Source organism: Periophthalmus magnuspinnatus, chromosome 16 (genome assembly GCF_009829125.3).
Source record: "Periophthalmus magnuspinnatus isolate fPerMag1 chromosome 16, fPerMag1.2.pri, whole genome shotgun sequence".
Lineage (NCBI taxonomy): Eukaryota > Metazoa > Chordata > Actinopteri > Gobiiformes > Gobiidae > Periophthalmus > Periophthalmus magnuspinnatus.
Genome location: NC_047141.1, coordinates 14,291,036 through 14,305,650, shown reverse-complemented (window position 1 = coordinate 14,305,650; position 14,615 = coordinate 14,291,036). Strand labels below are relative to the sequence as shown.

The 14,615-nt window shown below is 37.4% G+C and overlaps 3 protein-coding genes and 1 non-coding gene across 5 annotated transcripts in view; 2 read left to right on the top strand and 2 right to left on the bottom strand.

Annotated features, from left to right (window-relative positions):
• The window catches only part of themis2 (thymocyte selection associated family member 2), a 110,854-nt gene that overhangs the window by 90,995 nt on the left and 5,244 nt on the right, over positions 1 to 14,615 (top strand). The gene's annotated exons all lie outside the window — the stretch shown is intronic.
• On the top strand, positions 2,080 to 6,001 carry LOC117383341 (cytochrome P450 4B1-like). Of its 2 annotated transcripts, XM_033980497.2 has the most exons (12): positions 2,080 to 2,308; positions 2,587 to 2,731; positions 2,821 to 2,865; positions 2,936 to 3,063; positions 3,290 to 3,414; positions 3,495 to 3,649; positions 3,725 to 3,831; positions 4,159 to 4,349; positions 4,421 to 4,554; positions 4,762 to 4,826; positions 5,265 to 5,347; positions 5,498 to 6,001. In XM_033980497.2, the coding sequence occupies exons 1-12, from the start codon at positions 2,117 to 2,119 to the stop codon at positions 5,676 to 5,678; spliced, it is 1,551 nt and encodes a 516-aa protein (XP_033836388.1). In that variant the 5' UTR covers positions 2,080 to 2,116; the 3' UTR covers positions 5,679 to 6,001. The 2 variants fall into 2 exon arrangements, with proteins under 2 accessions (XP_033836388.1, XP_033836389.1); XM_033980498.2 differs by lacking the exon at positions 2,821 to 2,865 and having other exon boundaries at positions 5,498 to 5,883.
• Positions 9,438 to 14,292, bottom strand: ppp1r8b (protein phosphatase 1, regulatory subunit 8b). Its single transcript, XM_055228230.1, has 7 exons — positions 14,190 to 14,292; positions 13,736 to 13,796; positions 12,794 to 12,947; positions 11,664 to 11,881; positions 11,050 to 11,194; positions 10,909 to 10,973; positions 9,438 to 10,730 (listed from the first exon to the last, which is right to left on the bottom strand). The coding sequence occupies exons 1-7, from the start codon at positions 14,240 to 14,242 to the stop codon at positions 10,386 to 10,388; spliced, it is 1,041 nt and encodes a 346-aa protein (XP_055084205.1). The 5' UTR covers positions 14,243 to 14,292; the 3' UTR covers positions 9,438 to 10,385.
• On the bottom strand, positions 13,026 to 13,181 carry LOC117384522 (small Cajal body-specific RNA 1). The gene has a single exon (XR_004542509.1). It is a non-coding gene; the product is annotated as a small Cajal body-specific RNA 1 (non-coding RNA).

Here is a 14,615-nt window from a genome sequence, read left to right as displayed (position 1 = left end):
ACTGATGACTGAGGTCCTCCTTGCCTCAAATGATTTACTGCTGCCTTTACAATTGACAGAATTTTATCATTTCTGGGTTAGACACCAGCTGTGGTGTTTATTACTACTGCAATGAAAGTAACTAGTGCCTTTTTATCAATAACAAGGACACCTGTATTTATCTGGGGAGGTCTCTGGAGCTCAATCGAGTCATTGTTCTGTTCTGTGCAAGCAATCAGACTATTTATTTTGGGTGTCTCTCTTGGTGTAATACAAACAAATCTGCTTCACTGCCACTGGTATCATTCCTCACCCTCTTCTTGTTCTTTGCTAGCTTGCTGTCATTCTTGTTCCATGCTAATTTAATCTTCCTCCCCCAGACCAAGAAGATCTCCTTAACTGCCAACCTCGGGATGCACAGCCCTCCCAAGCCCTAAACATGGCCACCCATTGAAGTCAATGGGCCGTGCTCAATGGCACATGTTGCAAGTTTAGCCTTTAGCAGCTTGGTCAGAGAGCGGAGAAAATATCTAAGAACACCCTTTTACCTTTATGAAATCATTACTAACACAACTGTAAAAATAAGGCCATAATGCCCACAAAACTGTCAAAGAAGTCTGTTATTAACTGCATAAGCCTCGGAGATATGAGCTAAAGTTTGACTTGTAATCTGCAGCTAACGCGGTGAAAAGTTTGCACAAAATTTCACATTTGGACATTGCCAACAAACACTAATCATATTTTTACTGTTAGCAGAAAAGAAGCCCACAGAGTAATTTATAAAGCTCCGAGGAGGAAACGACCACGTTCATGGACATGGGACTAAACATTTGGCCAGTGGATAACACTAAGGCACAGTTTAATTATGTCTAACAAACTTATATTTACATGCAAATTACGCAAAATGAACCTCCAATTTATGCATTTAATTATGTGATTTATCTGCTTTTTATACTCCCTGAATGTTTTTAAATGAAAGAGTAAATTACACTGTTTGAACTGGTCAGATGTATGGCAGCAATATAACAGATCTGTGACACACTGATGTATAAACTAGATACATGCCCATCAGACCCAATAGTATAATAATAGGAAACTGTTTAAAATTTGTATTAATTTTCTTTTCTCATCTGCAGCCTCTTGTATGACAGAAAACAATCTGAGGTCATAGAACTGCTGGCTGATGAGATGCAGGTGATGGGTCAAATGCAGATGACAATAATGTGAACCTGACACTACTCTGGAGGGGTGCTGACCTGCTGCCAACACAAATTATTGCCACTCAATATGCATAGGTCATGTTGCATTGCCTATTTAAATCTGTAGTAATACTGAGGACGACAAGAAGAATCATGATCAAATTGAAATCACAATTTAAATGGTGAAAATAAGCATTTCTCAATTTTGTACTATTGCTGACTTAGTGTAGCTGTTTGTATTTATATAAATGGCCAACAGATGACCTGCCTAATAGTTTTGTAACTTTCTTAATGTGTTACTAAAGTGCCATTACAGTTTTAGACTCTGCAGGACTTTCAACCAAACATAAAGCCCTTTATCCCAGTGTGCAGCGTACAGAGGTCCTGCAGAAGACCTGTGGGACATCTATAGTTCCATCAAGGCCCATGCTGTGTGCTGCTGTCCCTTATGTGCCCTAATAGTGCAGTGTGTGAGTAAAGTTTAGGTTTAACTTCTAATTTCTTGCAGAAGTTAAAAATATTTCACCACCAACTTTTTTTTTTTATCAATGAGTAAGTGTACCGTTGTAATGTTCCAGTTACAGAAAATAGATTTGTGCTGTGTGAGAAGAAGTTGAATGTTTTAAAGATCAAAACACAGCTTGACCACGATAACCACTAGATGATTTGTTTGTTATTTGATTAAAAAGGGAACACAATTTAGCCTTCGTCGGTCGAGTCCTTCGAAGGACGCAGCCTTTCAGCTGGGACACGGTTTACAGAAAAATGAAGAGTCCCGGAACCGCGGGGAGGGCAGTCACTGTTGATTGCTTGGATCTGTCTGTGCGCCTCTCTATGCGTCTTTACACTGTGACACACCGCACAAGCCCCTCCTCCCTGCTCTCTACAAGTGCATAAAACCAAACGTGCCAACTTCTGAGTAGCGAACTTCAGTCACAATGGCGATGGATTTGGGCTTTTTAGGAGAGTTTCGGGCGGGGTACCGTTTCTCTCACTTGTTTGCACTGCTATGTTTGGTCGCGATGCTTTTCAAGTTAACTATTTTGGTGATCCAGAGGAGAAAGACCGTTCGAAAAATGGAACATTTTATTGGACCACCACCACATTGGCTTTTTGGACACGTCTTTGAGGTAGCCTTAACAGCATTGTTATTATAATATAGGCACTGACTGCTGACCGCGCCCACACAGCTGTTGCTCATGTGGCGTAATCTGGTGTTTTGGTGTTTTGACGTGTCGAGGGGCTGCAGATGCAGAGTGCACTGTCTGTCATGCTTGTTTTAGACTGCCCCAGGTCAGGTGTGAAGTTGTTCGCCAGCAGCACTGTGGTGATTGAGGACTGAATGAATAATGCAAAAAACTGAAATGCGACTTGGATCGTGCATGAATATCGCTTTTCTGTTTTGTAGTTAAAGCAAGATGGCACATCCCTGGACACGACGGTAGGTTATGGTAAAAAGTACCCCTATGCATTCCCATTGTGGTTTGGCCCTTTTGTTTGCGTGCTCAACATTCATCATCCTGATTACGTAAAGACTATTCTGGCATCAACAGGTGAGTGACGGTAACTTTGTTTTGAAATGATTTACAAGCCAACATACTGCCCAAACAGTAGTCTTTTTTTGTCTTCTTTTTTCACACAGAGCCAAAAGATAATTTAGCATATGCATTTATTAAAAAATGGATTGGTGAGACTTGTTTTACTCCTATTTCCTATAATATGGAAAGTGTGTGTCTAGACCTAATGCTCCTCTGCAGGAGATGGTTTATTGGTGTCACATGGACAGAAGTGGTTTCGCCACAGACGACTGCTAACCCCAGGTTTCCATTATGATGTGTTGAAGCCATATGTCAAATTGATGTCTGATTCAGCAAACATTTTATTGGTAGGTATAGTATAAAAAGTATAAATAACAGTAATAGTATAAAAACATTTTAAAGATGGGTCTCTTAACATGTAGATTTTTCAGGTTTATTTTGCACTGTTGTGGATTTTTGAAATCAAACAAAAAAACTACTGACTAGTAGTCAATAATATAGTATTTGTTATATATTATTACTACTACTAATACTATTATTATTATAGTATTATTGGTTATACTTTGTTTCCAGGACAAATGGGAAAAATATTCCAAAACTGGTGAGACCTTTGAGTTGTTTGAACATGTCAGCCTTATGACACTGGACAGTATTTTAAAGTGTGCCTTCAGCTACAACAGTAACTGTCAGACTGAGGGGTGGGTATATGCACAATGGCTCACAATTTCAGCTGGACTTGTGTATTTATGATTTTTTTATTTTATTATTTTTTTTACAGGGGAACAAACGCATACATCAAATCTGTATACGAGCTGAGTTACTTGGTAAACCTGCGCTTCAGAACTTTTCCCTATCACAATGACTTTATTTTCTACCTCAGCCCACATGGATTCAGGTTCAGAAAAGCCTGCAGAGTGGCACAAAACCACACAGGTAAACTCTCAATATGTTTTTGCTAGATAAATTATAATGGAAGCATGTCCTCATTGATGGATCTGCTAATCACAGCTGCAGTTATAAGAAAACGAAAAGAAGAGCTCAAAGAAGAAAAGGAGCTGGAACGCATACAAGCCCGGAGAAACTTGGACTTTCTGGACATTCTTCTTTGTGCCAGAGTAAGTGCCAAAATGCCATTTCACAGTTAAATTGTTTCCCTCTTAGTATTTCATATTTTGATTATTTGCCTGATATCTTGGTGTATGTCAACTCACAAAGAAATATGCAGGTTTCATAAGTAGAAGTTATTGGTAATGTGTAAATTAAGTGATTTTTACAAAAAAGTAGACAAAACTAGGTAACCTGTGCATTTGAACTCCCTTTGATAATGTTTTGTGAGTGTGCGGACAAGTTCTGCAATTGAATACATCGACTGATTAGCTGTTAGGTACTGCATAACATGAAATAATAACACTCTGCAAAACTCTATTTGGGAATTTTGAAAGGATGAGAACAATCATGGTCTGTCTGATGAAGACATTCGGGCTGAAGTAGACACTTTCATGTTTGAGGGCCATGACACCACAGCAAGTGGCATCTCCTTCATCCTCTACTCTCTGGCCTGCCACCCAGAACACCAGCAGATCTGCAGGGAAGAGATCAATCAAGCCCTGGGAGGCAAAAACACTATGGAATGGTTGGTTTAAACATATGACATAGACAAAATTATCAGGAGTTGTGGTAATGATTAGAATGATGTTTCTTTAGGGAGACCTTGAGTAAAATTCCATACACCACAATGTGTATTAAGGAGTCCCTTCGTCTTTATCCGCCAGTACCAGGAATAAGTCGACATACAACAAAACCCATGACATTTTTTGATGGAAGGACAATACCTGCAGGTAGGATGGAACATTCAAATGTGAATGTGTATACAATTCAACACAAATGTTAATACATAATGATGCTGATATGGACAGTTGGCTTTTTAATGTGTAAATATGAAATTCATAGGTGAACATGAATTACAAATTCGCTACAAAATCAACATGCATCGCTATGGTTCAGTGGAACATTTTTATTAAAAAATAGTTGTTTTCTATTCACAGGAAGCATTGTTGGAACAAGTATTTATGGGATTCACAGAAATCCAGTGGTCTGGGAGAATCCTGATGTAAGTATAATAAATTATACAAACCTGGAAACAGATTTGTAGGAATTGGTGGTCCTGTGTATCCTATTATCTAGCCTTCCTACACTTAAACAGTACTCAAGTTAAGCATTTTAGTTTTATGATTATCCATGGAGAACATGGATTCTTTGTGTTTTAGGCCTGCAGAGTCACAATCTTTCGTATGGTGTATGTACAGAAGGAATTCTAAATTGTATACTGTGAAAAGTGAATGGATGTTAGCCCATATTCTGTTGTTGGTGTTGAGAATAACTTGCCACTATCCAGGATTTACCCCCTCCCAAGACTCTCCGTAATGAGAATACGCATAAGGAAAAGCAATCAAATTATTGGGCATGTGATCTGACTGCTGTGAACTCTTCCACTTGACAATTTTTAAAAAATAAAATAATTTTCCTCTCTCCACTGTGCTTTTTACAGGTTTTTGATCCACTACGTTTCCTCCCAGAAAATGTATCCTCCAGGTCACCTCATGCATTTGTGCCTTTTGCTGCAGGTCCAAGGTACATCTTATGTAAACCAGTGTCTACTTATAATTATGTACTGGACTGTATACATTTTAAGAGGGTTCAGTGTAACACCTGGGTTACTTTGTTCCATATTAAAAGTCTTTCATATTTTGAAGAGCAGTTTCCATGTTTGTGTGTCAACAGAAATTGCATTGGTCAAACCTTCGCCATGAATGAGATGAAAGCAGTGATTGCCCTGACACTGCAGAGGTACAAACTGATTGAGGACCCAAAATGGACACCCAAGCTCCTTCCTCGATTAGTGTTGCGCTCAATCAATGGCATCCATATCAAAATTAAACCAGTCGACCAGTTCACTGCATGAACTGGTCTAATAAAATAACTCATACGATGTATTTTATGTCCAGCACAGCGTGGTAGAACATGCGTGAGTATTGCCTGCTTAGATTTTAACTTGACATATTTCTCTACTGATTATTCTGTTTATGTCAATATAAACTGATTAGCACATGGACCAGTTCAGATAAGGAAATCCAATAACTGCATTTAGACTTTTTTTTTTTTTTTTTTAATAGAAGGTGTATGTTTAATAAATAGGAAAATTACATTTTATTTTTTTTTTGTAGTGTGTGAGGAAATATGTGACTTGTTCTTATAATAATAAAAAACTTCATATCATTTGGCAGCAGTTTTCTACACTATTCCCATTTTATCTCAACATCCACATTTTTTTTTGTAATTATGAAAATGGCTTGACTCTTACTCACCTGTTATTGGTGGATCTGTTGGTGGGGTTCGTATTAAAACCCATTCCTGGTCTCTTGCTCCCTCCCACCTTCTCAGCAAACAGATGTTGAATGTTAGAATAAAAGCCATAAAATTAAAAGATATTTTGTGGAGACTAGTCAGCAAGAGTATATAATTAAGTTACATCACTGCAATTTTGTCTAACATGTACATCCATTGAGTAGTGGACAGCTGCAACTCAGTTGCCTTTACCTCTCCACTTGTTTCCACTGATTTGTGTTTATGCTGGACTCTTTAAATGTGTTGATCACTGTAAGCATGTTCCTTTTATCCGATCAGAATAATCACTCGAGTTTTATTGTTCCATATACATCCAATCTAATACAAGTCAGGCGTGATGCTGTCCCTAGTACGTGCACGGAGATCTCAGGGGCGGTCCCGTTTTGATCTGAGTGCCCTGAACGCCACATTTAAACATAAATCATGAATATTCAGTAGCTGGGTGTGGACATCTTCTTCCTTCTGGCACTCCTCTACCCTCCAGGCGCCCCGCTGGCGCAGCGTTATCTGTAACAGCTTAATATGAGGACATGCTACACAATCTATCTATTGTCACAGTACGTTCTTTTCTATGCGATAGGGCAAGAATGGAGTGTGTTTGTGCTGTGTTGCGTGAAAGTCCTTAACCTCCTTTTAGTCTAATCTTTAATATTATGAGCAATGACGTTTACGTCCTTCATCACCAAAAGGAGAATTATTTTTCATCAAATCGGATTTTTGGATATGTTTTAAAGGTAATGCACAGTAGCACAGAACATAATCATTACAACACCAGGTATTTACAATCAGCAATAATATAAACTTGTCTTGCAGTTTAAGCACAATGGCATTGATCTGAACAGGGTACGGGACTGAACCCTTATGCATTCAGTCGCAGTGTGATTTGGTCCTTTTGTTTGTGTCCTCAATATTCATTACTCTGATTAGGTGAAGACTATTTTGGCATTAAAGGTGCTGTATTATGCAAAATTGACTCTTGAGGTAAAAAACAAAAAAACAAAAAAAAAACAAAAAAACATAATAGGGCTTAAAGAACATACCTGGAGTTGTTTTGTTTCATTCATATGTGGTGGAGTAACCATTTATTATTAGTCTGTCTACATCTCCAAAGCTCAAAATACTCTAATGACCTTGTGATGTCATGAAGTGGTAGTTTTCAAGTTAACCTTTTACCTTTTATTTAGTAGAAAATGACAATTTCATGGCTGAAATCATCCAAAGCTTCTAGTGACGTCGTACGGAGTTTTAAAACATACATGATATAACAAGGTGGAACAGAGTGTCAGTTTAAGAAAATAAGGGTGCAGGGTTTGTGTGTTAAACATGTGTGAATGAAACACAACAAGACTAAGGGTATGTTTTTAATGAGGAAACAACATTATAAGATATATCAGACAATAGTGTAATATGGACCGTTTAACAGGTGGGTTTAAATGGACTATTTTTGTGGAAGGAAACAACCTGAGGAATTTGATACATTACTTTTTCTTTCATTTCCACCCAGAGCCAAGAGATGATATTGGATATAGGACTGGTAAGGTTTTACTCTATTCAAACCAGCAGGAAGCAGAACAGCACACACAGCAGTATGCTGACAAAAAGCTTCTATTCCAGTATCTGAAAAAGTTCTGTTTGTTTTTTTAATTAAGGTGGTTTTGTGCTTTTGTTGATATGCATGAGGGTGTTATTTAATAGATGTTGGAACATTTGACTTTCACATTTTAACACTTCCCTGTAGCTTTAACTGCACTCATGTTTGACCTAGAGTAAAAGGCTACACATACTGAAAGTCTCTTGGTTGGCATTAATAGTGTCAGTTCCAGCCAGTGCAATAGCTGAATCTGGCCGAACTAATTGCATTCTCTTCTTATTCATTATCTGAGAACATTCCAATGACGCCATTAAGGCTGAAGAGGACATGCTTCATGTTTAAGGGCCATGACACCACAGAAAGCGGCATCTCCTTCCACCTTCTCCTCTGTCTAGAGGTCAATCACCTACACCATGGAGTGGTTGGTTTGTTGGTTTGCAAACATAAAATGTGCTCTTCTCTTCTTCTCTTTTAAAAAAAAAGTAACTGATGAACCCCTTAATTTTTTACCTGTCAGTACCATTAATATCTTTGTGAACCACAAAACCCATGACATTTTTTGGTGGAAGGCGTGTATCTGCAGATTAGATTTTTCAGGTACTATTTAACAAACCAATGCTAAATGGAAGCAGGTCTTAGTCAACTTCCACTGCAGGTCAAAGGTAATCCTTATCGGTCAGTCTATTTACAATTGTCAGATACATTTTTATAGTTTAAATGCAAACATTTTGCACATAAACAGTGTTTACTTTATTATAGAATACTTATTAGTTATACTATATTATCCTTTACCTTCTTTGCTTCTCTACAGGTTTCTGAAAATGTCTTGTGCATTTGTGCCATTTGCTGCAGGTACGAAGTTTGTCTACACCTCTCAAGTTACAAGTCTGTTCAGGTGTGAGAATGACGTTCACTGTTTACAACTAGTTCTAACAGGGACAGAGGTCTTTGGTTTCTACCTTTTATTGTGTGGTACACAATAGAGAGTACATAAGTAAAATGTGAAATCTGTTTGTGTAGTTACGTATTAAAACTGCACTGAACATTTTAGAGGGCACAATGAAGAACTATGAAGAATTAGGGGGATTATTTTCTGTGCTTTATAATGTGATCACATTACCTCTCTAAATCCCAGAAGTAAATGGTTAGCCAGAAGAAAAATGGTACATATAAAATTGGAAAACATTAACCTTATTAACATTGCGGGTAACGGCCTGCACATAAAGGTTTTATCAGTGTAATAATGTTTACGGCTTTTGTGTGAAGGATCTTGACCTAATTTAACCAAACAGGTTGAGCCAGTTCTGAATTTAATCGTTAAGTCAGTTATCCATCCAAAGCGCATCCTGAAACATGTCACATATTTTGTAAATTAGCAACTATACAGGTTCACATAAGATTAACTGCTCGACGGCTCCATCCATGACTTCCTTAAGACAGCAGCAGGAGGGCACTCTGGGTCACATACACACATAAAGGCCAGATTTTCTTGTTTGATGTTATGAAACAAATACCCAATTGTCCTTTCTTTTGTGATTTTGGAGCAAATGGAGCAGAACAACTTTATTATCTCATTTGCAACAAAGGCTAGAATATGTTAGCATTACTAAAACTTAACAACTCCATGATTTTTGTAGATGAGTAAAATGTTGTACACAGTTAATTTGTGAATAGGGCTATTTCATGCCACACTGTAAATTCAAAAACATGGCATATCCAAGAAATGCTAAAAGCACCAATGTATTACCATTTTATTACAGAAATATTTTTTTTACAAAACAAACGTCACTACTGTTTAGGAATATTGTATTACAAGTGCATCTGAATCTGACATTAAAGTTCAAATGTTGATTTCCCGCAAACAGAAATATAGTTACTGTTCTTACTGTTACTGTAGGTCTTTAATTAAAAATGAATATTGTGCACAAATTGTCGTTATCAGGGATGGTTTATATCTGGAACAGTGGAAAAGATATTTATAAATAATAGCCAGAAATTGGTTTCTTATGGGTACAGTAGGTCAGCCTGCAAAAAAAAACAAAACAATGACTAAAGCAAAGGCTGCCCTCTAGTGGGAACGCATGATGTTTTAGATTTTTAAATGGCAACCTTCTACAATAAATTTTTTATAAATACTTTTCAGTCTTGCATCAGATAGCTTTGTAAGTCAACAATTTGGACACAATGCGGTGTTAAAATAAAAAAAAACAATTATAAGAATTAGAAAAGATTTGAATATTTGCCACTGCTCTCATGTAATGTTTGTAAAAAATATGTATAGTATTTTAAAAGCATTCTCAAAATATTAAAAGAAGTTAAAAGGTCAAAATATGTCCAGTAGAAAAAAACGAATCACATGACACATAAATGTAACTCATTGACTCATTTTGTCATCTGTATTTGAGCGCCACTAAAAGCACTTATCCAATAATTCATAATAATTACATTAACAGCCACAAGAACATCCCGGTTATGATATGACTTTGCAACTGCTGTTTTAGTTTTTTGTTTTTCTCAACCCCCTCAAAGGTTATCTGCCAATCGACTGCATTTTTAGTAATAACAATGAGTATTAAAACCATCAAACAAAACAATTCAAACAGAACATGTGCCAGGCCATAGTCCCTGGTACGCCTCCTGGTAACCTGAGAGTCAGCAGCCCCGTCAACGTCCTTATATAAGTAGTGATGGGGTGGGTTTCTTGCCTGGCCAAGCTTCTTTGGCATACTTCTTTTTGCGAGGCTCGTTGTGTGCCTCGGGCAGATAGGGAGCAGTAACAGGGGTGGGATTGAGTGTGACAGGGGGCTGTGGAGGCTCTGGGGCTAGGTTCACTTCAGGCGCTGGATTGGGGAATGGAAGTCCTCCGTGCATGGCCACACCTCCTGGAGCGCCTGCAGGGTGATTTTCATGGCTGGTGGGAGGCAAGTCCCCATAAAGACCACCAGCAAAACTGTAGCCATGCCGTTTGGATGTCACATCATCAAGGCCTAGCGTGTTCTGACCTTCTGATCTTCGTTTCTGTAAAAAAGAGAAAAAAAATACTGTAATTCTTTCTAAAGCATTAATCAAGCCACAAGAGCGAGACAAAATCATAACCTTTAAAATTTTAAAATTAGGGCTTAAAAGATCACATTATTATATAGTCACTTTATACATGCTTGTAGAATAATAATAATATCCATCTTTTTATATATACCTTCACTGGAACCACAGCTGTCTGTACCATGTTTCTAAAGCGTCCAACCGAAGGATCAATATCCTCTGTAGGAATAATAAAATAAATTTTTAAAATGTATACAATGAAGTGAGTCCATTATATCTAAATATAATACCATACCTGGGTTAATAATAGAATCCTCATCACAAAATGTGACTCTAGAGCTTTTTCGTTTCCTCTTAGGCCTCTGAATCTCCAGGTTGCCTTCTTCAATGGTCAGTAAAGAAATACGTTTGTTGTGTGCTGTGTTGAACTCTGTCAAATTCTAAAGAAAAGCAAGCATAATATTAAATAATAAATAAATAATACCCACTACGACCGCAGAAAAAAAAGAGTGGAAAAGAGCAATACATCTCAAGCAATCAGGGATTACAAGGTTGGTATACTTATGTAACTGATCATATGTTTGTAGTTGCATCTGTACAGAATAAGCCAACATCATCATACCACCACACATGATATCGACATACATAATATATTTAAGGGTGTTTTCACGTTTTAATGCTGTTTGGGGTGCAGCCCCAGTGCACTCTGGTGCTACTCACTTCACTGTTGTTTCAATCCTTGTTCACACACAATGCTCATTATTTGCCTTCAAATACCCCCCAAGCCACAACACTCCGGTCCAGAGTGTGAGAGGAGCCATTCTTCTTTAGAACCTTCTGAGAGCTCAAGCACACCGCTCTTGAATGGAATGCTCCTTTATGCCAACATAACCAGTGTGAAAATGTTACCTCCAGCTCAGTCTCTTCCTCTGGGAGTCCCAAAAGTCCTTTGAGTTCCTCATCGTCCCCTGTTTTGAGGTCCCCGGTGCCTGGAGCCCCTTGAGTTTGAGGCTTCTCTCTAATGGTGTAAGTTCTTGTTGAGGCCCCAAAAGATATTGTTGAGTCTATGGGAACTTGTTGTGGCTTGTGAGCTTCTAAACGGATATGTCCAAGAAATGTACCATGCGCTGAAATGTAAAAAACAAAACGCATGAACATCATATGCACATCATTAATATATAGGGTTATGATGTAAATGACCTCTATGACTGATTTATAAGTTTTGTTATGTATACATTAGGGCTATCAATTTTAGGGCCCTATTATTGCATTAACGCAAAGTCATTTTAATTTTTGGGGCAAATGAAGCAAGTTAAATTTGATCATCAGCTGAATTTAAGGTGAGCGGTTCATACAAAAAGCACTGAATGCAGGTTAGACTAGGCCTTGCTGCATGATTTTGTAGGTTTTGGTCCTCTCCTCTGCTGTGCTGTGTGTGCGCACGCCTGTTTACCTCACGCACAATGAGCATGAGAGGAGAATCCGAGTAGTGTGTTCATCCCGTCCTTGTTATAAAAAGCTCTGCCAAGCCCCACCTTTCTCGATGTTAAAATCCTGGAGAACATTCCTATGTCAGGGCTCTGCTAGTATAACTAATGCTTCCTTAGAGACTCTTACACAATAAAAGTATCTGTATATTCCCACTGCAGAAAGAGCCTTATTGTGAAAGAGTCAGACATCGACAGAGCACATTACACTTGACAGTATAGCCACAGCAGAGTCTAAATGAATGGATGCTAACGATGATAGTGAATAAGACATATCAACAATCATATGTCACTGCTTTACATTATTAGTTAGGCCTGTATGAGATATAAGATATTATTTCCAAAACACAGTTCTACACAGTATTTATGCCTTCAAATAAAGGCATTAGTAAAGTAAAGTAAGTGCTATTAAAACATAAATTAAAAAAAAGCCTAAACTAAATGTGATAAACCGCAAGTTAACTCAGGACAATCATGTGATTAATCAAGATTAAAACATTGAATTTATTGATAGGCCATACATAGCAAAATATAATCTAATTGTTTGCTTACTGCTGTTCAGGTCAATCAAGAAGACCCTTTTTAGATGTTTGTGGTAGACCAATGCAGCATGAACACGTGAACAGGACTGGTGATCAATAGTGAAGTCACACCAGTCTGGGTTTCTCCCAAACAGGTAGTATTTCTTCTCATCTATAATTAGTTTCTGGAAAGAGACAAATAATTAACACAGATAAAAAAAAAACACACATGCAGACAAAAACACTTTTACTTAAGGTAAAACATCTGTGCCTCTGAGTAATAACCTTACAGTGTTGTCTTTCACTGAAAAGCTTAAATCTCATGGCTGATAATATATTTTCGCACCGTTCAAACCCAAGCAGACATTTAAAAACCCCTTGTGAGGATTATTGGGCTGTCAGGCTAGTATCAGGTGCGTTTTCAGTTTCCATACTGAGTATATGGAGACCTGTTCAAAGTGGTGTGGGTCTGAGCAACTGCATAAAAAATAAAATATTTTTAAAGCAATTAGTAAAAAATAATTTAGAACTATTATTGTTACACTTCATATAATTATTGTTATATGAAATGATATACATACACTTTCATGCATGGTAACTGCTGCAATGGAAAAAATACACTACCAGTCAATCATTTGAACACACAACTACTTTCTACATTTTATACACAAACAGGAGACATCAAATATATGAAGTAAGATATATGGAATTATGTAACAAAGAAAAATATATGTATTTATTTTTACATTTTATATTCAAATCCCCCATTGACCCTTAATCACTCTTTGCTGTTAAAAACATTTAGTAGTTATTTAACTTTTACACTATAATTCCATAAATCTTATATCATATATTTGATGTCTTCTGTATATATGTATATAAAATGTAGAAAGCAGTAAAAATGATCTTCATTTTCAGCAGCAATTATAGCTATACTCGAAACCCATTGAAAGAAATGGATAATTTAAGTTACCTCTACTAGTTTGTCTCCCTTCATCACGTCTAGATGAAGTCCCGCTGGTGGCTTGCCTGCCCTGAAAGTAAAGAGCAGCGTATATGCAGAAAGTATTAGAAAGGACAACTATTTTGACAGCATCAGCTTTGGCCCCTAAGGCACACACTGGTGCTAGCAAGTCACATACTTCATATTACAAGATGTTTAAAGCTACGGATATACACAAAGTAACTAAGCAGAATTGTTGTACATTTAGCCTTATTGAGATCTTGCAGCACTGTAGAAGGAGCTTGTACATGTGTGCTACATGATGAGCGTGGAGGATGCAACAATGCTAACGCAACCTGCAGCCGTGAGGCACACTTTGAGATAATCGTGTTTATCATCAACCGTACACGTGCAGTCAGCAATTTTGCGTTGGATTATGCTTTCATTGCAAACTTTGGAAACTCCATTTGGGAGATTTTCTTACCATGATGGACAATCAAAGGGAGGAGCGCTCTCTTTACTTGTTTTAGTCGCCATCTTGCTTCATGTTCTTGGTGCCGAAATGCATTACGGGTAATCGTCAAAACTAAGAAAACTGGGTAATGTAGTTGGGAATTGTTATTAAGGAAAATCAGGGATCACATTTCCACCACATTTGGGTAGACAACTTATTTGTCTGACTATGTTATGCTATGACAGATGTAACTGCATTTTGTATTAAGTAAATATTATTTTAAGATAAGATTGATAAGATAGATAGGCCATGCCTTTATTATGAGGTAGGCCTATGGTTTTTGTTAGTTTTTTAGTTTTAGTTTATTTATATTTGTTTTTAATAATGAATCCGCTTTACTAGTGTTGATTACTGCAGATTTGAATACATGGGGCTGTATTTTGATTGTGGCATTAG

Excerpts from the sequence above, each read along its gene's own strand:
- LOC117383341 (XM_033980497.2), top strand. The coding sequence starts at position 2,117 with ATGGCGATGGATTTGGGCTTTTTAGGAGAGTTTCGGGCGGGGTACCGT. Across the intron at positions 3,415-3,494 it reads AGTAACTGTCAGACTGAGGG|GGGAACAAACGCATACATCA; the intron begins GTGGGTATATGC and ends TTTTTTTTACAG. Across the intron at positions 3,832-4,158 it reads ACATTCTTCTTTGTGCCAGA|GATGAGAACAATCATGGTCT; the intron begins GTAAGTGCCAAA and ends GAATTTTGAAAG.
- ppp1r8b (XM_055228230.1), bottom strand. The coding sequence starts at position 14,242 with ATGGCGACTAAAACAAGTAAAGAGAGCGCTCCTCCCTTTGATTGTCCA. Across the intron at positions 12,948-13,735 it reads AGGGAGACAAACTAGTAGAG|AAACTAATTATAGATGAGAA; the intron begins GTAACTTAAATT and ends GTCTCTTTCCAG. Across the intron at positions 11,882-12,793 it reads CTTGATTGACCTGAACAGCA|CGCATGGTACATTTCTTGGA; the intron begins GTAAGCAAACAA and ends TTTACATTTCAG.